The sequence below is a fragment of the Anastrepha obliqua genome, chromosome 5 (genome assembly GCF_027943255.1).
Source record: "Anastrepha obliqua isolate idAnaObli1 chromosome 5, idAnaObli1_1.0, whole genome shotgun sequence".
In the NCBI taxonomy this organism is placed as follows: Eukaryota; Metazoa; Arthropoda; class Insecta; order Diptera; family Tephritidae; genus Anastrepha; species Anastrepha obliqua.
This window is the reverse complement of record NC_072896.1, coordinates 95,744,281-95,769,560: the sequence shown is the minus strand read 5'-3', so window position 1 is coordinate 95,769,560 and position 25,280 is coordinate 95,744,281. Positions and strand designations below refer to the sequence as shown.

General features: G+C 36.3%; 4 protein-coding genes across 4 annotated transcripts in view; 2 read left to right on the top strand and 2 right to left on the bottom strand.

Moving 5' to 3' along the window:
* LOC129247325 (uncharacterized) overlaps positions 1 to 8,587 on the bottom strand; it is a 242,798-nt gene extending 234,211 nt beyond the window's left edge. Inside the window, exon 1 of the mRNA XM_054886411.1 lies at positions 7,737 to 8,587. The gene's annotated coding sequence lies outside the window, so the exon portion shown is untranslated. The remainder of the gene's footprint in view (positions 1 to 7,736) is intronic.
* A 2,255-nt stretch (positions 8,588 to 10,842) lies between these two features.
* LOC129247721 (intraflagellar transport protein 46 homolog) lies at positions 10,843 to 12,504 on the top strand. The gene is made up of 2 exons (XM_054886979.1): positions 10,843 to 11,192; positions 11,261 to 12,504. Exons 1-2 carry the CDS (start codon positions 11,016 to 11,018, stop codon positions 12,284 to 12,286), a joined length of 1,203 nt encoding a protein of 400 aa, XP_054742954.1. The 5' UTR covers positions 10,843 to 11,015; the 3' UTR covers positions 12,287 to 12,504.
* A 5,874-nt stretch (positions 12,505 to 18,378) lies between these two features.
* Positions 18,379 to 23,141, top strand: LOC129247602 (protein smoothened). The gene is made up of 8 exons (XM_054886787.1): positions 18,379 to 18,559; positions 18,631 to 19,087; positions 19,150 to 19,631; positions 19,792 to 20,412; positions 20,487 to 20,645; positions 20,707 to 21,073; positions 21,151 to 21,481; positions 21,540 to 23,141. The coding sequence occupies exons 1-8, from the start codon at positions 18,546 to 18,548 to the stop codon at positions 22,502 to 22,504; spliced, it is 3,396 nt and encodes a 1,131-aa protein (XP_054742762.1). The 5' UTR covers positions 18,379 to 18,545; the 3' UTR covers positions 22,505 to 23,141.
* Positions 23,075 to 24,787, bottom strand: LOC129247603 (androgen-induced gene 1 protein). Its single transcript, XM_054886788.1, has 5 exons — positions 24,703 to 24,787; positions 24,519 to 24,626; positions 24,238 to 24,408; positions 23,951 to 24,174; positions 23,075 to 23,883 (listed from the first exon to the last, which is right to left on the bottom strand). Exons 2-5 carry the CDS (start codon positions 24,618 to 24,620, stop codon positions 23,550 to 23,552), a joined length of 831 nt encoding a protein of 276 aa, XP_054742763.1. The 5' UTR covers positions 24,621 to 24,626; positions 24,703 to 24,787; the 3' UTR covers positions 23,075 to 23,549.
* Positions 24,788 to 25,280: the final 493 nt, after the last annotated feature.

Here is a 25,280-nt window from a genome sequence, read left to right as displayed (position 1 = left end):
CATACATGACGCGCATAAAAGTATACTTCCATTTTCATGCAATCCTGCTGTATATAAACGAAATACAAAGACAACAAGCAAGAAGGGAGAAGGCAGAGGAAAAGCATATTTCTGGTGTCTATGGTTATAGCGTTTCTTTTTTGTTTTTGTTTGTGTTATAACTGCGACCATATTCACAACTTTCAGAAATTATTTTTATTTTTATTTGTTTCCCAGCTTAGATTAGCCGAAGGCATTGACATGAAAATGCTGTCAGCTGACTCAGTTTGCTTAGCGGCATTTTAGCGTTTGCATTTGTCTTTTCTTTCATTTTCTTCCTTTTTTATTTTGCTATTATTAACATTGACATTGTTGTGGGTTTTTTGTTTTTGCTGCTCGCAAAAACTTAGGCGAAACTTCTTATTTTTGCCACTCATCGCTGACTATCTGCCCGCACTAAACTACATATTTTGTTGGTGCTTGCTTTTGTTTTCCCTATTCTAAGGCGTCTGCCAGCAGGCGGTATCAATTGTTTGTCTCATTTCCTTTATTTGTCCCATTTCTTTTATATTTATTTGTACCGTCATTTACTTGTTTGGCTTGTATGCTCTGTTTATTATTTCCAACTAAGCATTTCAACATTAGCTGCCTTTATTTTCAGCTTAGACACCTAAAGATATACTACGTAGTAGCAGCTGACGCTGAAATCAGCATGCGAAGACATGCACAGGACATCATTTCAATGCCATTCGGTTACTTGCTTCCTAACCACATCCTGTGCTAGCTGGCATCCTGTCTGGTTAACAGCCTTCTTGTATAAGTAGGCAGCCAGCGTATCATGCCTATGCGTAAGTGCCTCTTCCTCGCTTATTGTTTGCGTGAGTGCCACTCTCTTGCCTTGGTTGCCACAACACTCAAGTTCAACAAAAGTGAAAGTCTTGGAAAAATATTGTTGGCTGTTGAGTGCTACTGCAATCTTCCAATGCTTGTGTATGTATGAGAGTGTGTGTGTGTGCATTGCGGAAAAGTTGCGAGAAAGTAGCGCAAAGAATGCTACAGTACTATAAAAAATGAATATACGATATGTTGAAGTGACATAAAATATTCTAAGCATCCTTGGAAATTACAAGAAAGCGCAAAGCTCATAACAAATAAAATAAGATGATAATAAAGATAGATAAAAAAATGCAATATTCCACCAGTCAAAACAAATAAAGACGCGCACAGCTGAAATGTTCGCCAGCGTAGTCGAGTGCGGAGGTTGCAGGAAAAATGTAAAAAAAATTGAAAAATTCTGTCGTTGTGTGCGTAAGCACATAGACAAATTTTGTATCTGTTATTTTGATTTTTCTTAACGCTTCTGCATATTTTCGAGTTTTTATCATAAATTTTTGCTTTTGTTTGTACTTTTTAGATAAGCTCTGAGGAGCTAATACGCTAAAAAATAGCAAACTTTTTCGACAATTCGGAGGAAAGTCGGATTAGAAGCGTTGTATGTGTGTGCGTGTATATGTGCTCGTGAATGTATTAGTATAAGCTATCTACATATATGCGTAGCTTAAAAGAGTTTATTTTTTTCATTGAATTTGCTTAAATTTCATATTTTCCAGTATGGAATAATTGTTTCTTTGCTTTCAAAAAAATTAAGCATAAATGCTTTATATGCTGCCAAGTGCTGTTACTTTAATAGAATTTCGCAATAATGCTTTTTGTTATTTATTATTTGCTATTATTTTGTTTATTACAACAACAACAATAATAATAGTACTTTTCGGTAAAATTTTCATTAGGTTTAAAATAAAACCTAACACCGATTATTCTATAATCATTTTTATGTTAATATATCATCACTTCCGCTGAAGTGAATTGCTTATTATTTCAATCGTCTAGCACACGTGCCTGCAATTTTCAACTGGGTTATGTGATAATTATTTGAAATAGCACGCCGCTTTTTTACTATAACAACCAATAGCAGTTCTAAGATCCCATTTGAATCCACTCACAACCTCTTAAAAGTTCTACGGCACTTATAGTCCCAGAGCCATTGAGCTCAAAATAAATTACAGAATGTGATAGTCGCTCCATGCACTACAATTTTCCGAAATTTTTAATAACAAAAGTATGTATTATTTTTCTTCTACTACTACTACTACTACTTCGTCTTCTTCTTCTTCTTCCTCCTCTTCTTCTTCTTCTTCTTCTTCTTCTTATTCTGCTACTTCTTCTTCTACTTCTTATTCTTCTTCCTCCTCTTCTTCTTCTTTTTCTTCTTAGCATCACCGTAGTTGGTGAACCATTGCTTCATTCACAACCTTGCGCCATCTGTCGCTTTCTAAGGCCATCTCCTTCCCCCGCCATACGTTTAGCTTTTCATTGTCAACTTCCACGCCTTCGAGCCATCTCTTTCTGGGTAGTCCTCTTCTGCGGCCTCAAGCAGGGCGTAATTCAACTGCCTTTCGAATTGTTCTCTCCTTGGGCGCTCTAAACATCTGTCCTAATCATCTTATCCTCTGAGATTTTATAAATCTTATCACAGTTTCGTTTTTTGCTAATAGTTCCAGCTCATGATTATATCTCATTCGATAGGTACCGTCTTGCAGTCTTACAAGTCCATATATTTTTTTGCATATAGCATTAGCTCATTAATATCAGTAGTTTTTAGCGTCCATAGTTCGCACCCATAGGTAAGCGCAGGGCGAATCAAGATTTTGTATATCCTTAACTTTTGGTTACGAGATAATAATTTAGACTTAAGTAGCTTCAAATTAGAAAAGTAAGACTTATTTGCTGCTAAAACTCTATCATTTATTGTCAATGATGTATCCTTATTGACTTATATTTTGATACCCAGATATGTAAATTATTGTACACTCTCGAATGCATAGACTCCGATCAGCAGGTCATCATGCCTTAAACTGGACAGGACCAAAAACTTCGTTTTCTCTGTGTTAATTTTTAACCCAGTATTTCGTATTATTTTTTCTAGTTTTATATAGACGCGACTAAGTTGAATATCAGTATTGTTAAAGCGTCTCCCCATTTAACTCCTGATATAATGGGAAATGACTCTGAGCACCCTCCTTGTACAATGACCTTCGCCGTGGTATTTGTTAGCGCCATAATAGAAAACTCAAGTAGCATTAGCGGGATGCCTATAGACTGCAGACAAATTTAATTTGCCTTCTACCTATGCTGTCGTATGCTTGTTTGAAGTCCACGAATAAGCTGTAGGACGCATAGCTTCTTGAAAGTTTGTGTCACTATGAAACCTTCATCTACTGTAGGCCAGTTGGCTCTGAATCCTCATATTGGCTCTAAGTGGTCTGCAAAAACTATAATTATGTTTAAGACTTGAAATAAACGAAAACGAATTCCATGCACTTTTGCGTAAATTTGATATAAAATGTTTACAAATGGATTTTATTTAATCTTCTCTTTAAATTTTCCTTCACAAATGCTTAAAAACTAATACTCTATTATTTATTTAAAAAAGAAATAATTTAAACTGCTTTTGATAGGCAGCCAGAAAAAAGCTAAAATTTTCTAGGCAAGACAAAGAAAGTATTAAATATTAACAATTAACCCTTTGGGGACGGAGTCGCTCGACGTGCAAGCGTCGCTGAGGACAAGAGGTATTGGAATGAGCAGTAAAGAAAATAAACACGTTATAAAAAATGAACGTAATAAAAACTAAGGCTTTATTTAACACAAAAATTTTCATAAAATCAAAAAATAATTATAAACAAACTGCTATCACTGCTAATGTTGAAATGCCTGAAGGGATGAAGTCATGCCGTCATCTTCCGTCTTATCAGATTCAAAGTAATATTCGTCAGAACTGTCACTATCTGACGTATAATCTCTAGATCGCTTAGCCATCGTGCGTTGGATAAAATATAAAATACATAAAAAGCCTGCCGGTTCCTCTGACAGTGGCACTGAGAGACTGAAACTGACATTCGTTCTGACTCCGTCGTCTCACATCGTATGTTTACATTATAAGGAAGATAAGACTTCATCGCTAATGGCCCCTAATGTCTTTGAATGAAAGCGTGACTCTTTTATTATACCTATGCGTATCTTATCGCTCAGAACGACAGACTTCGCCAGCCTTGCAGCTACGAACTAATTTCACCGGCTATATGCCAACACTTGTCCCCAATGCGTTAATTGTTTAAGCAAGTAAACAAACAAAGTAAAAATAGGACAGAATAATTAATTAATAATTATTTTGTTATTAAAAATATCTTAGGCCAAAAATAAGAAAAACGAGAAAAATATTTTTGGTTTTGAGTTTTGAACATTTAATTTTTGTGTGTTTTTAAGTGTTTTCAGGACCCCTATAAAAATAATTTAAGTTATTAATATTACTAATTTTTTTTAAGCTTAAGTAGAATATTTTGTGAGTTTATGAAGCGAAATTAAGGAAGGGGATTGCGAATAATCGACCTAACAGATCAATTAATTTTTTTGATTATTTTGTATCAAATTTCCGGATATGTAAGTGCATTTTTTCCATGTGAATTCAATAATAATATTTAAAGGGGCACGCTAACTATTAAATATCAAAATATAAAAAAATGTGCCTTATTTTTCGGTTTAAGAATGACTCCAATAAAAAAATTTTTTTTTGTGCCGTTCTAAAGAACTTAGAATTATATCCGATATGTACAATTATGTGGTGCTGGAAATTTAGTGATAACCACAGATGTTAATCAACCTTCCAAATAGCAAATGAGCTGCTTTCCGACAGCTTACCCAAACTAATAGCTACTCAAATCGTTTCCCCCTCTCTCTGCGGTTGCTGTGTTAGATAATTTTCATCGCCAGGGAAATGAAACAAGAAACGCGACTACAATTCGAGATTTTATATTGAGCACCCATGCAAAATTCGCGTTCCAAATCATAGACAATTTTACTGCACATTAAAGGATGAATAATTTTAATGACAATCGCACTTTTTTTATTTTCTACGACTAGCAGCAAGACTGGCGGAGTACAAAACGTGGCACATATAGGGCTATTGCTACTCCTATCTCAGTGAATTTTATATAATTAGCTGTTGAACAGGCGCCATTGTGAAGTTTGTTTAAATTTTTTTTATAAAGAACTTTTTCCTTCTATTCTCTTTTAAATTATCTTCCTTTTTTTTGCTTTAAAATAACCTAACTTTTCATTTTAGTTTGCAAAAGTCGATTATTCTGAGCTCTCTTTTTAGTCCTCTCACACACCTCATCTACAATTACGTCACAGCAGAGTTATCCTCGTTTTTCCTGTTCAATCTGCGCAATTTTATATTCCACAAATTATTCTTGGACTAACATGTGAGATTAACTGTTGGCCCACAATTTTCTTTAAAAAAAAATCTACACTTTTAATAAAGTTTGGGGAAAAGGAAATCCATTATTTTTTTCGGTTGATGGCTGTAGTGATCGATATCTCGTAAAGTATCGATCAAACAATTTAATGTTTATGCTCGTCGTCAAAGTGACATTTCAAGCTAAAAAAATTTGTTTACTTTTTTTGTTTGTTCCATTCAGTTGTGAGTTACAGGGTATTGACATTGCAAGTCACCAAAGAGATAATTCGGTATATTTTAGAGTTCTCCTATGAACCCAAAATTTTCGAAAATTCCATTCAAAGCTGAGCACTGCACAGCCTAAAAGTTGAACTTATTTTCAAGTTGTCAAATGGATAAGCACTTTTGTTTACACGGAATGGATAAGCACTTTTACTTACACGCTCCGAATATCTAAAGGATTTTCCAATAACAGGTGTTATCTATAGCTATCGAGAGATGATTAACGATGGCCGGAATGGGTTGTATTGATCTGGACAGCGTTTATTTTCAACAAGATGGCGCTACGTGCCACACAAGCAACGAAACCATTGATCTTATACGGGAAAAGTTTCCAGACCGTGTTATCTCTCGAAGAGATGATCACAATTGGCCACCGAGATCTTGTGATTTAACACCTTGTGACTTTTTTCTTTGGGCCACGTGAAAGAGAAGGTCTACGCCAACAGCACAGGGTCGATTCAAGACCTCAAAGATAGAATTCGTGAGGCTATCGAGGACACATCGCAGCCACTTTGCAATTGGGTTATGGAAAATTTCATGAAAAGGATATTGTCCTGTAAGCGTGGTCGTGGTGGTCATTTGCCTGATGTTAGTTTCCACTATATTCAAAAGAAAACTCCCAACTATTAAACATTTATAGGTTTAGCTTACGTATTTATCATTTTGATGACATTAAAATATAAAATTTCTACGAAAAACTTGCTGAAGTAGTAGTAGCAGTAATTAATTATTTAGCATATTTTGATATTTCACAATCCAAAATTATTAATTTACAATTATATTATATAATATTAATAAATCTTATATTATATTTTTACATTTTTTTTTTAATTGAAATAATTCTCACTTAAAGATATACAGAAATACTGGTTCCACATTTATTTCCAATGGTAAAAGAATTAAAAAGTAGATTCCTTTATAAACTAAATTATTTTGTGCCGCATTAGTCATAAAGTTAGATAAGCCGTTTTTTCGAAATTTCACACGTATGTACATACATTCATACATACAAACATATATATATATATGTATATCTGCCAACATAGTATAATGTTTCAGTCGCATGCAAAATAAAAACAAAAATATGTAAATGGAATTGATTTTGATAAGATTTTGTACCACATATTAGGGTATAGGACCGCAAAAAGGCAAAGTTTCTAGTTAACTTAACTTTTGAGTTCAATTTTTTCGAAGATACTGCAGAGTGTCTCAAAGTTGAAAGTGGAAGCACACCGGCTTATGTTATTAGTGAATTGTAAGTAGAACAGCATCCCATGTGTAAGAATTAAATTTATTACTTTTATGTTTTTTATCTCTTTAATTGTCAAAAAATCATTAAGCGAAGCAAAACGCTATTCTGCTACAGCTTGATTTAATTTAGTAAAATGAGTTAAATTCACTCAGCTTCCAACTTCTAAAAGAATTTTATTGTACTTAAAAAAATCCCTCACACAAAATAGTAACGATTTTTTCTTATTCGTTGGCGGAATGCAGCGCTCTTAACAATTTAAAAATTACCGTTTTGTGGAAAACATTTCCCAGAAACTGTATCGTATTGAGACTAATCACACACTTGCAAAATGACCTTTCCATAAACAGGCATTATAATTTTCATTTTACACCGATCCCTTTAAACTTAGCCGCCATAGCATTCCAACACAAGCCACTCAATACAAATAACTATGCGATGTAAATATAGGTATTACCGCCCAGTCGCATTAAAATGAAAATTGGGTTCATACACTGTTTGACCTTTTTGTTGTATTATTCCACACTATTCAAACGCAGCGTAAGAGTACCAGCAATGTTGATAACACCAACAACAACATAATAGGATGTAGCAAAAAGTTAGAAAACTTTTAAGTTGTTATCCTTCTCCTACTGGTCATTTCCCACACCGCCACACATTTATTAACTTTAACTCTGAAAACTAGTCAACACAAGGGATTTGCATGCTAACCAATCGCTACTGCTTTTCTTAATATATTCACTTCCCCCTTTTCACTGCGCCCATTTATTCTTATTGTAGATAATAACCCTTGCCCGTACATATAAACATACAAATACTTTTACATACATATGTATGTAAATCCATCTCAAAGATCCATTCAAAACAAAAAAAAACACTCTTCTGTTTGGCTCCATAAGCACGTCGATGTGCTTTTGATTTACCCACCTTTTGTGTTTGCTTTTGCCTTTGCACTTTGCAGACTTTTGTTGCTTTTGTCAATGGAACTTAAAATGCCGGCGTGTCTTCTTCTTCTATTTTCTATTCAACGCTTAACACCAACGTCGTAGTGTAGTAATCCTTTGGGTTGACTGTTATAAAAAGTTCACTCGCCCTAAAACAACTACACAAAAACAACAAATATTTGCTGGCAGCTAAATCACTAAGATCAACGTGTTGTCGTAGTCGTTGCGCGTTTTAGATAACAGCAATTAATTCACTTCGTCTAATTAAGTTGAAGCAGGATTTTACTTCACAACGACACTGTTTGGTTTTTATTTCAATTATTTATTTATAACCATTGACTTTGGTATAGTAAACACACAAAACTTTACGACTTTAAGTTTTTGTCGTAATTTTCGTTGAATATTTTTGTACTTTATTACTAACACCTTTTAAGACGTTAACTTGCAAATGATCGGCACTCAGTTGATTGTAATTGTATCGTAACTTCGTTATTAAATCATTAACACTCTTTAATGCACAAATATTCGCAATTCATAATAATTAACACTCACTTTTAACTGATTGATTGTACGCACTTGGTTAAACGTTACTTCGCTCCGAATAATGTTAAAATTTTTTTCTTGCCGGCATACAAAGCTTATCCAATCCGAAATACAGTCGTTAGATAGCGTTAAACGGCAAATTGATATTATTTACGGTACAAAATATTGTACGACCACTTATTGAATTGTGTTATCGTATATGCTCCGCCACATAACTCGAAATTCAAAACAAACTTCGTTTTACCGTCACTGTAAATGAAACAAACCGACACCGACGTCTAACTTGTCGAAAGCAACAACGCGCATTAAAACCACTGTGCATTCGTTGCTATTGGAATAGCGATAAAAACAAGCTGTTTGCAGTGTTGCCAATCTAGTGGAATTGAGTTTGAATTATTTCTTCTCGTTTTAGAGCTGCAATACGAAAGTTTTTTTATTCCCATATACAAGTTATTTTTCAAATATTAATATTAATTATATATAAACTACTTTTTCAAGAAGAAAATATTATTAACTTTAATTTGAAATTAGTTTACAAATATTTAATTTTAATTTTTTCAACCTATACAAACAGCAATAAGTGGGCCGGGCCTTCATCGTTTTAAGATTGAAGAATTCATGGCTCAAAACGGCTTCTGAATAACGAAGCAGCATATAAATAAGTACATACATACTTATAATAACTAATCTTTTTTGGATCGTTGTGGTATTGTACAAGACTTTGCTATTTCCCACCAACTTAAACCAACAAAATTTTTTTTCTAAATTTCAGGTCCAAACTTTTTATTAAATATAACAATAAAAACATAAAAATCATCTGCCGTTCGAAGACCGCCATTCTACAAATGGAGGAGCTACATATATCCATATAATATAAAATATTTAGTTACAAAAAAACGTAGCAATTTAACCTGTACAGTTTCTTTTGGCGTTATGAAGAATCTGATGATTGATCGCGAAATTTGGTAAAAAAATGCAGACATATTTGAAATGTTGACCTATTATATACTTTATATTTTAAATATTGGAGGTAATTACGTAGAACTAAAAATAATACAAGCTTTTGTATATCTACTTATGCTTAACCTAATGTTTTAAATCTATATACATAGGTAAATACACATTCAAAAACGAAAAGAGTATGAATTCATCTCACTCTTTATTTTTGGTTCACAAACGAAAATTTATTTCTCAGAAACTTCATCTAAACTTTTTATTCAATTATAGAAGAACATATCTTTCGTTAGATATACAGGTACCACTCTACCTTACAAAATGTGAACCATTCTACCACACATATATCATACAGGTTAATAATAAGGGAAATCGAAGAGAAATATCCCTTCCACTCAATTAGGAAATTATCATATCGATATTTAAATTAACTGAAAATCCCTTTTCCACCAAATTTGACAATGATTTAATGAAAAAAATCCTATATTTGCCTGACTCTTTTTTACGAGGTATTGCGATGATTATTGAAAATCAATTAACTTAATAAATATGCATAAGAAATCAGTTTTGATTATTCTAAATTTATAAAAGAAACAGGTTGAAAATTCTAGGGAACTTATTTATACTAGAGCAACCTGTTACCATAGGCGGCCGCCGTAGCCGAATGGGTTGGTGCGTGATTACCATTCGGAATTCACAGAGAGGTCGTTGGTTCGAATCTCGGTGAAAGAAAAATTAATAAAAACATTTTTCTAATAGCGGTCGCCCCTCGGCAGGCAATGGCAAACCTCCGAGTGTATTTCTGCCATGAAAAAGCTCCTCATAAAAATATCTGCCGTTCGGAGTCGGCTTGAAACTGTAGGTCCCTCCATTTGTGGAACAACATCAAGACGCACACCACAAATAGGAGGAGGAGCTCGGCCAAACACCTAACAGAAGTGTACGCGCCAATTATTTATTTTTTTTTTTTATTTAACCTGTTACCATTTTTTGTTCTCATCATTCCCCTTACGATTGCAAACCGACATTCAAAGTTCCTTCTCATAAGTACATATTTTATTAATTATTTTTACGTAACACAACTTCATTTCGTTCTTACTCAGTTAAACTAAATCAAAAATGTTCGATTTTTTTATTACTTTTTTAAAATCCTAGTAATTATTTTTCATTCATCTGGCAGCTCTATTGTTGCCTTCTCGCAGCATTGCCAGTTGTGAATTGAAGCCGGAAAGAGGGCAACCTTAACGGATGTGGTGCAAAGCATATAAACAAAATAATAACGAAAACAAACACACTTCCGATTTTAGTAACAAGTGGCAATTTCAAATAGTATAACCCTAAGCAGCATAATATGGAATATCCACAAAAATATTATTAAACATCAGCAGAAGAGTTAACCGCCGCAAATTATTACCCAAAATCAAAACACAAACATATACTCGTACTATTGACAAGCAAACACAAGTGTTGCCTAGACAACTGCGCGTGCAAATGCCGCGTACACAAACAAGTGAAATTAATGAAAGGCAGAAAGTGCAGGAGAAAGCGTAAATTCATTTAGTCATATGACAACATTGAATCTGCGGAAATAAAGCGTTTATTAAAAAATATTGAAATACTCGTAAATGCTTGCGGCTCGATAAATAGCATTCTCGACAGCTTCTGTTAAATACTGTTATCCACTAGGGACGTAAGGCAGCCATAAAAACTGCTCTCAGCAATTCAGAAACTGTCACTATTGTTACTGGCTTGGTTACTTATAACAATGAATTATTACGATGAAGAAATCACCATCAACGGTCACGACACGAAGAATCTAAATCACTTTAATATGGATCGTATGCCAAGCACCAGCAGTGGTCGCGATATAAGTACGGCAAGTTCACAGCGCTTAACCGCCGCATCGACTAGCCGAGCTGCCACACTACGTCAGAGGAATGTTGTAAGTTCTTGAATGAGTAAATTCATTTCCAACTGACTTATAATTGATTTGTATCTATTAAACAACAGCTGCAAAGTAGTTCCACCGACGATGATGGGCTATTGCAGGACATTATTGATCACGATGATGAGGATGACGATGATGATGACGACGATGAAGATGAAAGTGAAATGCAACAGCCACAGCTAAACAATGACGCAAGTCGTGGCACAGCCAATCAACGCCCACAGACACGTCCGGGCAGCATACGCAGTGCCGCCAAACCTATGTCGGCAAAACCGCTGGCGCGCACTGGCGGACTCATTGTGCCATCGGAAAGTGAATCAGATGAAGCATTAACACCACAACCTCAACTTGATGCAGTAGAAGAGACAGGTGACAACGCGCAGTCCTCTGCGCCAGAAGTGCAGCTATCTATTAAACCGGAGCAATGGGAAAAATTACCAGTACAACAAGAACTGAAAGATCTCTTTCCTTACATACTCAAGTATACGCCACAGTCAATTGATACACCCTACCGCCTACAACCTTTCATACCGGATTTTGTGCCATCAGTAGGCGATGTGGATGCTTTTCTTAAAGTTACTATACCTGCGCTGCTGAAACCACAGCGCCAGCAGGAAATCAATGAATTTTTGGCCAAAATGGGTCTTTATCTACTCGACGAACCGTCTGGTGATCAATCGGAGCCAAGTCTTCTCAATATGAAATTGCGTTCGGTGCTTACTGGTAGCGGCGTTAAAGCGCGTACTACATCAGCTTCATTGGTTCCAACTGCCAAATCGGCAAAAGAAATCGACAAGTGGATTAATGAGGTCGAAAAGTTACACATGACACAAATGGTGAACGATGTACAACCGAGGAAGGAGATTGAGCCTTTGTTGATCAATTGGCCACGATCTTATGCCGATGCTAGTGAAGCGGTGCAACAAGCTTATAAGCGTTGCCTTGAAGATAAGGATATTGCGCGTTATGTGCGTACGCTGTGTCAACATTTTGAGGTGGAGGGACCCACTGAAACGCAGGTTGACTACATACTGAATGTGCAAACGTTGTTTGCACTGTATTTGGCAGCCAATCAGGCATGGGAGTGATAAGTGGGGAAGTGGAAATTTTTCAATTTCTTAACTAAATACGCCTACATACCATACATATCTGTGGGCTTTAGACACAGCAACTTTTACAACTTAACTCTACTATGCACTCTCTATCCAAGAAGCATTTATTTGATAGGTGATTATAATCTTTACTAATATTTATTAATCATTTGCGATTGTAGCTTTAGCACGCTTTCTTTAGTGTAAATAAAGAATGTAACAAACTATAATATATCTGAAATATAAATTATTAAGCCAATACGACAATCGTTTTGTTTTTTCATAGCTCTCGTCAAGACTTTTGCTAGTATTCGTAAACTAACGTTAGATTTAAATAGGAACAACCCGCTATAGATTTCACAGGGACACTGCGACAGACTACTGGGGGTGGGGGACAATGTCAAAATAGCCAACTTTTGTAAGCAGAAAATAAAATTTTCGTTAGGTTAGGTGAGAACATAGTAGCACCACCGCAATATGATAAATTCGACTTTCTGCATTTTCTAAGCCGTTTAAAATGTGAGAGAGAGCGCTACATTGGCAGCCGATATTATTGCATACAGCACGCGAAAAAACTACAACACCTCCACATTTTGACAAGTTTTGACTATTTATTTATTTACTTTTCCATTTTTAACAATTGTATCCAAAACACTTGTAAAATAGGGGAAATTGAGTGAGCAAGCCAACATTTAATTTTGAGGGGAAATTGCAAGTTTTTATTGGGCAAATTTTTACTTGCAAGAAAAGCAAGTGAGAAAAAAAGCTGATCGCAAAGTAATAATAAACAGAAATTAAAATTTGTGAATTGAGTCGAAGTTCTAAATTTAAATGAAAATGACGATCAAAGTGGAGAATGTGAGCAAATATATTTTAGATAAAATTTGAAAAATTTATTTGAAGTCATATATTAAATAGGAATCGGTCAATGGTATAGACGTATGTACTTCTGAATTACAGCCTCCAATCACTTTTGCTGCAGTTTCCGATTCTTGATTATTGACTAATTTGGCAATATACACGGAAGCAAGGAAAATACGAAGAAATCTGTGCTTGCCACAACATTACAATTGCTTATGAAATGTTCTTCATCTGACAGCGATGATGAAATGGAACAAATTATTGTGGACAAAATAAAATGTGTTATGTTAAGCTCGTTATTTCGCATTAAGAGGTTAGGGGTGTCAGATACCCGAAAAAATGATGATTTTCAATCATTTTGTTTTGCTAGTCAGTTTTTTTTATTTTACAAAAATAAAAATATAGCATTAATACATCATATTTCCTCTTGACTTTAGCAAAATTTCAACAAAAAAAATTAATAATTGTAAAAGTTATCGCTGTTAGTGTGGAGCCCGTTTCTCCAGAAGTCCCTTGCGGTGATCATCACAAGTCCTTGGAGATTCATCTAAAATCAATCGGACAAAAGAAATTAGTTTTATTAATAGATAATCTTTTGCCTGATCGAAGCTAATTTTTCAAAATTAACAGTAAGGCAGCCTCAGGAAATATTTTCAGATTTTCGAGAAAAAAACCGACAATTAATTGTTAAAAAAATCGAAATTTTTGAAAAAAAAATTCTTTGAGCACGTGTTGTTTATGTTTTTCAAAAGCAGTGTAAATTTTATTTATTTTATTTATCTATGTACCAAGCGGTTTTTTAGTTACAGTGATCACCAGTTCAAAAAACATAGTTTTGAGAAAAACGCATCAGCGCCCTTTGTTAATTCTTGAATAACTCGAAAATTATTTATCGGATTCATTTCAAATTTTCACATAATATTTCTAAGATATTATACTTTAAGAAAATGCTAAAAATAAATAATTTTTTTTTTGAAAATTCTGACACCCCTAACCCCTTAATACGAGGTAGCTCAACTGAAATTTTTTTTTTTTGCTTTTTGTGATTTTACCCGCAAACAATTTAATCAGCGGTTCGTAAAAGTTACAAATTGTTACTGGTTTTGCGTTGATAAACTTTTTTTGATACTTTTCTCTTTGAGCGCGACTTATCGGAAATACTGCTACTGGATCATTTTTACAATCAACAGACCTATTGCTTACAGCTCGCGAAAAAACCATAGCAGCTCTACGTTCTGATAAATTTTGACTATTTATTTATTTACGTTTTCATTTAAAGTATTTATTTATAATATATTATTGGACTATTTAAAAATGACGTCGTGGCCGAATGAGTAGGCGCGTGACTACCATTCCGAATTCATACAGACGTCGGTTCGAATCTCGGTGAAACAACAAAATTAAGAAAAAAATGTTTGAATGGTTGCATTTTTCAAAAGAAAATTTTAATTTTATTTGTTTGATAGATATTTTGTATGGATATAGAGAATGAGTTAACATTAACATAACATAATATACTTTAACATAACATAACATAACATAACATAACATAACATAACATAACATAACATGACATAACATAACATAACATAACATAACATAACATAACATAACATAACATAACATAACATAACATAACATAACATAACATAACATAACATAACATAACATAACATAACATAACATAACATAACATAACATAACATATCATAACATAACATAACATAACATAACATAACATAACATAACATAACATAACATGCTGTTCAAGCAAGGTAACGACGCATGAGCAAGATAACGACGCATATTTTGGTGCGTAAGACGTTATCACGTCAAAAAATAATAATAACATTAAAACAACAGGTATTATTAACAAACTTGGTTTTATTTTAAATTCTTCAAGTAAATCAAATTAATAATAATCAATAAGAAGGCATATGCAAATACAAATACGTGAATTTATATATGTACATATGCGCATATACATACACATATACGCTCACTTAAGTAGGAGAGAGCAAGATGTCGAACGTTGCCGTTCGTTTGCTTTGTTTGCTTTGTCGTTCGTTCCGCGCTTTCGCTTGCAGTTCATTCAAGGTAACGGCAATGAGCAAGGTAACACTAATGAGCAAGGTAGCACTAATGAGCAAGGTAACGACACATTTTTTCGTGCGTGCAGCCTGTTAAATCGAATTATAAGACGTTATCACGTCAAAAAATAATCGAAAGTGCGCAAAATGTTGACCTTCATATTTCAAATTATTATTTTCCTTAAATAAATGCCACAGGGCAGAGCAGTATACTCGTACTTAATGCCTTAATATCTATCCATTTACCTACATACATACATACCTATGTACGCATGTAAGTGTTTATGTATGTACGTATGTATGCGCTGAAACATGTAGTTCATCCCCCAATCAATTGTGAATTCACAGTTGCAGATTAATTGCTTAACCTAAGTACATTTTCAAGTTAACCTTCTATGCGATTATAATCTAATCTTTCTTGATCATCGTTTGGTATGCAGTGCGGCTTTGAAATTATTGCACTAATTGAATTGCATGCCATTTATATGTATTCAAATTACAACCATCCAGCACCGTTTCACCCACTAAGCCCATCCATGAGTATTAGACGACTGTCATTCATCTACATATTCTTCGGGCAGCTCGCTGCGTAATACCTAATATTTGACCCTAATCACCAACCCATCAAAATTACATATACCCACATTTTCCACAGCTAACAACCCTTCACCTTAGAAATCAGTTCCCCTACTCGATAGACGCACCGACTACTAATTGTAAGCCTCAAAGAGAAGCACCATTTTCCACTAGTAATGCAATGCACTGATGTGCTCTTCGTACATGCGGTCACTGAGTCGGTCTGTTGCAGTCACTGATTCGATAAATGAACTAAATCACGGCATTTAAGGCGGCCGTTGTGGCAACGCAAACTGTGCGAGCGGTCATTGAAAGCAATGAACAGATATGGACAAGTACATAGGAATTTATGATTAGTGAACGGAATACAGGTGCATTGTGTTGGGAGGTGGTAATGACAGTAAGGTGAATGCCTGTATGTGTAGAAGTATTTGCACACGCACATTCAGGCTGTCAAACACACATATAATTAGTAACTTAGTATAACTGTATGCCTGATGAAAAATTCAGGATAAATGAAAGTGTAGATATGTAATTAAGCGTTTGGTAACTGGCCGTTGATAAGTAAGCAGTGACCGACAAAAAGTGAAACAGTACGCCATGAGAATAGAAATGTATTCAAGCTGGCTTGTAGTCGAAATGGGGCTTACGTTGAAATAACTGATGATCTGGAGGAACTTGGCTTAAAAAAATAATTATGCGACAGCTCATACCTGGTTGTCACCAAGCTCTCGTTTTGGGTTGTCATATCCTGGAATAGCAACTCCGCTAACTTTATCAGTCCAGAAATCGATTATCATCTTTTTACTAAAATTCCATGTATTTATCAGAACGAGAAACGACGCGGCTTTTTATCAGTTGGGTCCAAAGAGCTTCTCAGGTTGTTGTTGTTGTATTGTTATTGTTGTTGTTGTAGCAGCTTAATAAACCCTGTCAGTGCGGTATAGTCCACGGTCGTCTTCGTCTAACTCATCTAACGGTGGACCCAGAAAACGTGCTGTTTCGACGAATTGGATCCAAAGGGAAAGGGGTGATATGTGAGTAGGTTTGATAGGACATGTGAATAAGTGGTCAGTGTCGCGCGGTGGGCCTTCACATGCTGAACATATATTGGGTATGTCGCGGTTGATGCTGGATAAGTAGGAGTTTTACCTGGCTGCAATATCCAGAGCGTAATTGGGCCTAAGTTATGCGGGTCTCGCGAGGCAGCTGAAGCTCTTCCTCTGTAATAGGAGGTGGTTGGACTCCTATAACGGCATTCGGGGGTCGGGAGTCGGGAGTTTGGGAAGGTGGTAAGGGTCTCCTGATGAATGTCGTTTAATGTTTGTATGTGTACTGTCTGGTCCAATAGTTGTAGTTGTGTTTTGTCCTGGATCTCATCAATGCAGTTAAAGATATGTCTTCTAATTTCAAATATATTGTCTGAATAAAGCATGCAAAAGGATGCGTGATGCTGTATTCACATTGTATACAGATAAGCATCTGCGTGCTGACAGGGGGAGCCTACATCTACAAAAATTCAATCATTGCATAGTATGAGACAAATTTTGTTTCTGGTAACTCTATGTTTTCCCGTAGTAAATCCTCACCGTCAATATGTGCGGAAGGCAGGCCGTAGTGAGTAGTGCCGCATTCGCAATGGAAAACCCTTTTAAAACCATCTAGGTATGTTTCACTATTCATTAGAAATTTGGAGATGCTTCCTTGGGAGGCAGCGTGGTTTTACTAAGCCCATCAGATTGGGTATAAGTTCGTACCTTTCGCCAGTAAGTACTTAAAGAGGCGTTGAACGTGGTGGCTTATAATTTTGAGTAACGTACGTCCAAATTTAGAAGAGAAAAAGCTTGTAGCTGGTATGGCTGACATGCTTGTGTTTTCTTTAAACAGGTTTCAAATCTTCAGACCTCTAAGGAGCAGAAAATTACTGGCCCAAATAGCAAATTGCAGACAAGGATATCAACCAACAACACCTTTGGTTACGTTTAATTAAAATTCTACTTTAATACTAATTTAATTGAAATCATAATTTCAGTTATAATAATAAACTCTTATCAAAATTGCATTTTCTTTTGATTACCAATAAAAAATTTGTTTATAGAATCCTGCTGCAATAGATTAATACATTTTTTGAAAAGCATCCGTTACCAATATATAGGAAGGTGTACAATTTTTGCAATAGGGCATCGTGCGTCATTGATAAATATTTGACAGTTGTGAACTAAGCAACTGCACTTCATAAACAGATAAGCAATGGAGCGCTATAAAAATATCCATCGCTCTAAATCATTTTTTATTCACTAAAAAAGTTATTAAAAAAAATTGGTTCATAATTTTGTGCATCAACCTTGCAATGATGCAGAAAGTGAAAAAATATTCTTTCGCCAAAATATTTTCGCGCGAACAGTACGAACACACACAAATTTCTACAAAATACTCTCAACAATCTGGTAACACAAATGCTGCAACACTGCTCTCACTCTTTTGTTTTTATTTGTATTTTGTATCTCTCTTTCTCTCTCACATCCCCGGTGGTCCATTGCGTCGCCGCTTGTCAATCTCATTTATTATTTGGCGTTTGTTGCCGCGTTATAAAGCATTTTTAGTTTTTCTTCTATTTTTCGTTTTAATTGGTATTAAGTGCACGTTTAAGCTATAATTTTGACAAAAAAATGTTATTCTGAAAATAGAAAACATTTATTTTGCCACCCGTCTGCTAATAGTACAGAGGAATGTCTACAGCGGTGTAAGTTTTTTGTCTGTTACTGCAAGATAGTTTACGTGCCTGAATTTTTCCTAAATTGTGCGTAATTCTAGAAAGTTGAATTGTTTTCGGCCTGTGGACAAATGGAGTACTTCACGGTTTGCCTTTTATTTGGGTTTAACCTTCTATTTTCAACTACAAACTACGCTTGCCGATATTTCCTCAAAGAGTAGTAACGCACTCGCTGGCACATTCACACCCCCCACTTTGTCCATACGAACTGATTTGGAGCCTATAAATGGTACAATAAATTATCGTATAAATGGCAAAAATAATCGTGACAATAAACCTTGGTTTGACGGCCGCGGACTGGATTTGCAGCACACTCAGTGCGTGCGTCATGGACGTTGCGAGAAGCTCGCTGTTAATAGCACTTGCCTGGGTGCTAAAATTCCATACAATTTTACCAGCTTAGATCTCACCGACTACCAGAGCAAGGAGCAAATGTTGAAGCATTTAAATAGTTATCGTGCGCTGAGACATGTACCGAAATGTTGGGCTGTAATTCAAGTAAGTTCGCTCAACATTCGATTTATAATTTCAAAAAATAAATAAAAAATGTATGCTTGTAGCCATTTCTTTGCTCTGTATTCATGCCGAAATGTGAAGAAATCAATGGCAAGGAAATGGTTTATCTGCCTTCGGTTGAAATGTGTCGCAAAACTTTGGAACCGTGTCGAATTCTTTACAATACAACATTTTTCCCCGAATTTCTGCGTTGCAATGAAACCTTATTTCCGCCGAAGTGCACGAACGATGTGCAAGAAATGAAATTCAATGCTACAGGCAGCTGCCTTGCACCGCTGGTACCGGTCGACTCAAGTAGTAGCAACTATCCTGGCATTGAGGGTTGCGGTGTACAATGCAAAGATCCTTTGTATACAGATGATGAGCATCGACAAATACATAAATTAATTAGTTGGCTTGGTATGATATGTTTCCTGGCGAACTTATTCGTAGTGGCCACTTTCATAATTGATTGGGAGAATGCCAATAAGTATCCAGCGCTGATTGTGTTCTACATAAATTTATGCTTCATGATTGCATGTTTGGGGTGAGTAACCAATTGTTATGTTTACCAAGCGATAGGTTATTAATTAAGTAGCTTACAAACTTAAAACAGGATCGTAGTGAAGTTATTAAGTTTTATCGTTGAAATATTTCATTTGCAAGCTCTCTCTAATATTTCGATTATTATCTACACTTTCTCCTAGTTGGTTAGCACAATTCACCCCCGGCTCACGTGAGGACATTGTTTGCCGCAAAGATGGCACCTTACGCCATTCGGAGCCAACAGCTGGCGAAAATCTCTCTTGTATCGTCGTCTTTGTGCTGGTCTACTATTTTCTCACCGCAGCCATGGTTTGGTTTGTCTTCCTCACCTACACGTGGCACCTACGGGCTGTAGGCAACGTCCAGGATCGTATTGATAAGAAGGGCTCTTATTTTCATTTGGTCGCTTGGTCTCTACCACTAGTGCTTACCATCACCACCATGGCGCTTAGTGAAGTTGATGGCAATAGTACGGTTGGTATCTGCTTTGTTGGCTATTTGAATCATCCCATGCGCTCTGGCCTATTGCTGGGACCATTGTGTGGCATTATATTGGTGGGAGGCTACTTTGTGATACGCGGCATGATTATGCTTTTTGGACTGAAACATTTTGCAAACGACATAAAATCTACTTCGGCCAGCAATAAGATACATCTAATAATTGTAAGAATGGGACTCTGTGCGATATTTACGCTTATTTTTATACTAGCATCCATTGCGTGCCATGTGAACGAGTTTAGAAACGCGCATAAGTGGGCTGAGAGTCTGAGGAAATTCATAATGTAAGTAAATCAATGTTTTTTCAGCAATTATTTTACAAGAGAATTTACAAAATCTCTATAATTTATTCTCGCAGCTGTCGCATTTCAACGGAAGAGCAATGCAGAATCGAAGTACGTCCCAGTATTGCGCTGTTGCAGCTGCATTTACTCTGTCTCTTTGGTTCGGGGATTGTCATGTCCACTTGGTGCTGGACACCGTCATCGATTGAAACTTGGCGACGCTACTTAAGAAAGTTAGTATCCGCTGTGCTAGGAACTCGCACTATTTGTAATCAATTCTGTCTGTTTTCTTAGAAAATGTGGCAAGGAAGTAGTCGAGGAAGTTAAAATGCCCAAGCACAAAGTTATAGCCCAAACTTGGGCCAAACGCAAAGAGTTCGAGGACAAAGGGAGGCTCTCTATAACTCTTTATAATACGCATACTGACCCTGTGGGTTTGAACTTCGATGTAAATGACTTGAATTCTTCTGAGACGAATGAAATCAGTTCAACATGGGCAAATTACTTGCCGCAATTTGTAAAACGGCGCATGGCGTTGACGGGTGCGGGTGCCACAAACTCTTCCAGTCAAGGTCCGCGCAAAAATTCGCTTGACTCCGAAATAAGTTTTAGCGTGCGACATGTTTCAGTGGAATCAAGGCGCAACTCTGTAGACTCTCAGGTAATTTTGACATAACCTAAAAATTATTAAACTACCTGTCATTAAATTTTATAAATTTTCATTATCTTCATTTTTAGGTATCAGTTAAAATTGCGGAGATGAAAACAAAAGTTGCCTCGCGCACGCGTAACGGCCATCATCATCATCATCATCACCACAGCAGCAAGCATTCATCCACCTCCAACAAGCGCTCACAAAAGCGTCGCGATTTCATGTCTGCGTCTACTACTGGGCGCAAATATAATGGACGCCGAGAAAGCAGCACTTCTATAGAATCGCAAGTCATTGCATTGAAAAAAACCACATATCCGAACACAAGTCACAAAGTCGGCTTATTCGCCCAACAAAGTACAAAAAAGCACCACACACATGACGGCAAAATGATGAAACGACGCAGCGCAAATGCAGGTGAGTGCATACGAATAATTTCGTACACAGTGCAATTTAATAAATGTCGCCTCGCCAGGTTTGGACCCCGCCGATATCAGTGAGTTTTTGGCCAAAAACGGTCAATTCCTAATGCCTTTCCTTCAGCAACAAGCTGTGAGCAGTTCGTCCGATGAGGATAATTCTCATTCATTCAAAATACAAGATTCACGCTTAGACGTAGTGCTAAAGCAGGATCTAAGTGACGATTACAACGACGGCGAAAATACTGCTGCACAGCGTCACAGTGGACCACGAATTGAAGAGATAGACACAGATACGCATGAGCGTAAAGTTAAAAAACAAATCGCCTTAGAAAATTTACTAAAAAATATGCAAATGTCCAATGAATCGGGCACAAATCGCAATTCACGCAACTCTACACGCAGCCGGCATTCGCGTCGATCACAGGCTACCAGCACCGCTGCGGCTGCCACCGCCGTCATTGTGAACACCAACAGTCGACGCTCGCAGCGCAATAGCAAAGGCAGAAAGCACAGTTCTATACGCTCCAATACTGCCGCCGCGGCCGCCGCATTACACAACGCCAGCAATGACGACGAAGATCTAAATATATCCGATTTAAATTTGCATCTAGCACGCGATCTCAATTGTGATGACATGGGTGACGCTGCCGATTCCATCACATCCTCGTGCACTTCCTCTGAACTCGACCTACCCCTAGGTTTGACAATGCACAGCTCCTATTCAGGCCTCTCGACTGGCAAGCCAAATTCGCGCGGCAGCAAAACAAGCTGTGATGTGGGCATACAAGCGAATGCCTTCGAAATAGCTACGCACAATTTAGTATCCTATGATGAGGATGAACTTAAGTTGGCAATGCGGCAATTGAATGGCAAGAATGTGCGCCAGAAAAGTGATTACGCCGATGAAGCGTTAGATGCCACCGAAATGCACACGTTGTTGCCCAACAACAAACATAAGGAAGCACAGCTGCTAACCGAATCAGAGAAGTTGAAAATGTTGTTACTACCATCAAAGTAGATGTGAGAAAGAGGAGAGGATATGGAAGCAAAAGAGAAAGAAGAGCAAGTATGGCAGCTCAAGGAGATCAGGCAGTTAATATTAAAGATAAGCCTTAAATAATTGGCTCTGAGATGTAAAACGTGCGCTAATAGAGCGCGCAAAGTGGAGGACGTTGGACTCTTTATTCATTTAAGTTTGTATTTATTTTTAAATGCACGGCAGCGCAGTTTTTAATGACGCATAAGGGCAAAATTTTACACCGAATGCCCAAAGGTTAGAATAATTTTATGTATTTTTTTTTTTTTCTTGATGCTTTGCGTCGAGTGAATAAGATATTTTTACAGGTATAGAATTTAAAAAGTTTTGTACGTATAATTAAAACGACTCTTGCGGTTTACAGCAACACTTTTAGTGACGTTTTTAGGCAGTTAAATTGTTTTAATATACTCAAAAATTATTTGCGTAGCTTTTCCTACAGCTGTGGCGCCGCTCTAAACTATCAACTGAAAATACTCATTTTGAACTCGAAATAACGAATATCGCATTTGCATATATTTATGAGTTTTTACACTCATTAAAACATCGAACTGACTTATAAACATATTTATTATGTACTTTTTTATTTTTATAGAATTAACGCAGTAATTTTATATATAAATAATATTTTTACATATAAATAATTATGTAAGTACAGGTTAAGTTAGTGCCTTAAGACTTAAAGATTTTTGCTTGTAACAAATAAAGTTATATTTTTTACATTTTGCATGACCAAACCCATAGAAATTGCATTTTTATTACTAAATTTCAGGAAAAAATTATAATCAAACCCAATTTCTCTACTACGCTAACTTAAAACAGATATTTATATAAATTCTATACAATCCAATTTAACTACTCGTGTATTACTTCATTTGTGATTTTGTTGTTGTTGTAGCAGTTAACTTTGCCCTGTCAGTGTAGTGCAATGGTACTCACAGTCACCAACGTAAACGCAGGCCCATGTCAGCTGACACAATGAAACTAATTTCATATTGAAATTTGTAACTGATCACGCACATATTTGCTACTCGCTCTTGGCGTTCTTCATTCGTAGCAAACGCAATTCTGGACTCCAAATTATGTTATTTAGAAACTCGCCCAAGAAATAGCAAAATACGGTGAAGCCTAACAAAGCGCTCAGCATTAAATAACGCATCGGTAGATTAAGAACTTCCAATAGCGGATACACCCAGTGTCCCGAGAAGAAGCGCACTATATGCATCCAAATCAAATAGAGTACCATAAATGCAACAGTGCCGGTGAGTCCTGCCGTGCGGCTGGGATATTGGCGGAAGCAGGTGAACATATCGAGTATGGCGAGCATAGCAACGTTAGTGTGCACGATATGATTGAGCCAGCTATCAAGAGAGAATAGATGCATGTATATGTTAATTTACTGTAAAAGAAGTTCATAAAAATATTTACTTGGGGAAAATAGCATCCAGTGCTTTTGGGAAAATAAGCTCGCGATCGTAGGCGTAAATAACCCAGAATGAGATGCAAACATTGTGCGCTATCGGAAAAGCCCAAGCGGCGAAAAGATAATCACGCAGTTTGCGCACGCCCGGCATCAATCGTGTCTGTCCAACTGCATTCGAACCAAATAAATCGTTCAGCAACGCTACAAGGTGATAAAGCGCTTGTAATATCTGCAAATCAAAAGCATTCAAGAATTTTTTTTTGTGTGCGGAAATATTTGAACAAATACAAACCACATCAAGGAAAGTAAGATATTTAAATTTGCCACCCCAACGTGTCTTCAATTCTTCTTCGTCCTGTAGGTGTTGCGGCCAATGCACATTGAACCAATGATAGTAGATGCCATAAGTGAACTGCGACAATCCAATGGCATGCGTCAGTATGCGTAGATAACAGAAGGCACCCTTTGAATGTTAACATTTTTATGAAATAATAATTTTTAATAATTGTGGCATTACATATGTAAATATATATGTAATCACACTTATTTCTAAAACAAACTTGCTAAACGCACCTGCGTGTAGGCATCGTTCGTTGTAGTTAGACGTTCCTCCACAATCGCATTCCGCGTTTTTGCCTGCTGCTCTTCCTTAAGCCGTTTCTTGCTTTTTGTCATATTTTACTGCAGTAGAACCAAATTACTCCTAAAAGTTCCTAGACACCAAATTACTTAAGTACGCGATGAACCGTGCATTTACCTGTTTATACTTGTTTTAGCAAGTGCCGTCTATAAAAATGTGGCAGTTACTTGCATACACTCCATACTTTCGTTTACAATTGCTCTCAAACTGTGCTATTGATAAGTGAGCACATCTACATAAGTATAATACAAAGAAGCATATGTAAGTAAGGTGTTCGTAAAGTGACAGTTGTGCGCAAGGTGTATTAGCCCCTGGCTACGTTCAAGCATGCATGTCCAGCAAGCTTATATGTGTGCGTGTCGGGTGACACTCGTACTTGCTTCGTGTCACACATACTTGTTGTCGGCTTTTGCATGATGAAAATCAAAAATTTTAGATATTAGCGTCAAGCACCCCACACGCACACATATAAACTTGAGCGTCACCAGGAGCTATATTAAATAAGCTGTGATTGATAACTCCGCGCGACTCTCTTGCAAAGAACTAAAATGCGTACTATCAAGAATTATTAAAAAAATGAATTAAGAAGGTGACATTTTACATTATATTTATATATTATATTTTATTATTATATATAGCAGATTTTTTTCTAGCCAAAAAGTCCATCCTACGATGCATTTTGAGCAGAATTTATA

What these genes read in the sequence shown, in the direction of transcription:
- LOC129247603 (XM_054886788.1), bottom strand. Translation starts at nt 24,620, where the DNA reads ATGACAAAAAGCAAGAAACGGCTTAAGGAAGAGCAGCAGGCAAAAACG. An exon ending in CGAACGATGCCTACACGCAG is followed by an intron (nt 24,409 to 24,518) that starts GTGCGTTTAGCA and finishes TAACATTCAAAG; the next exon opens with GGTGCCTTCTGTTATCTACG. An exon ending in ATCTTACTTTCCTTGATGTG is followed by an intron (nt 24,175 to 24,237) that starts GTTTGTATTTGT and finishes TTTGATTTGCAG; the next exon opens with ATATTACAAGCGCTTTATCA.
- LOC129247602 (XM_054886787.1), top strand. An exon ending in AGTCTGAGGAAATTCATAAT is followed by an intron (nt 20,413 to 20,486) that starts GTAAGTAAATCA and finishes TTATTCTCGCAG; the next exon opens with CTGTCGCATTTCAACGGAAG. An exon ending in TGGCGACGCTACTTAAGAAA is followed by an intron (nt 20,646 to 20,706) that starts GTTAGTATCCGC and finishes CTGTTTTCTTAG; the next exon opens with AAAATGTGGCAAGGAAGTAG.
- LOC129247721 (XM_054886979.1), top strand. Translation starts at nt 11,016, where the DNA reads ATGAATTATTACGATGAAGAAATCACCATCAACGGTCACGACACGAAG. An exon ending in CACTACGTCAGAGGAATGTT is followed by an intron (nt 11,193 to 11,260) that starts GTAAGTTCTTGA and finishes ATTAAACAACAG; the next exon opens with CTGCAAAGTAGTTCCACCGA.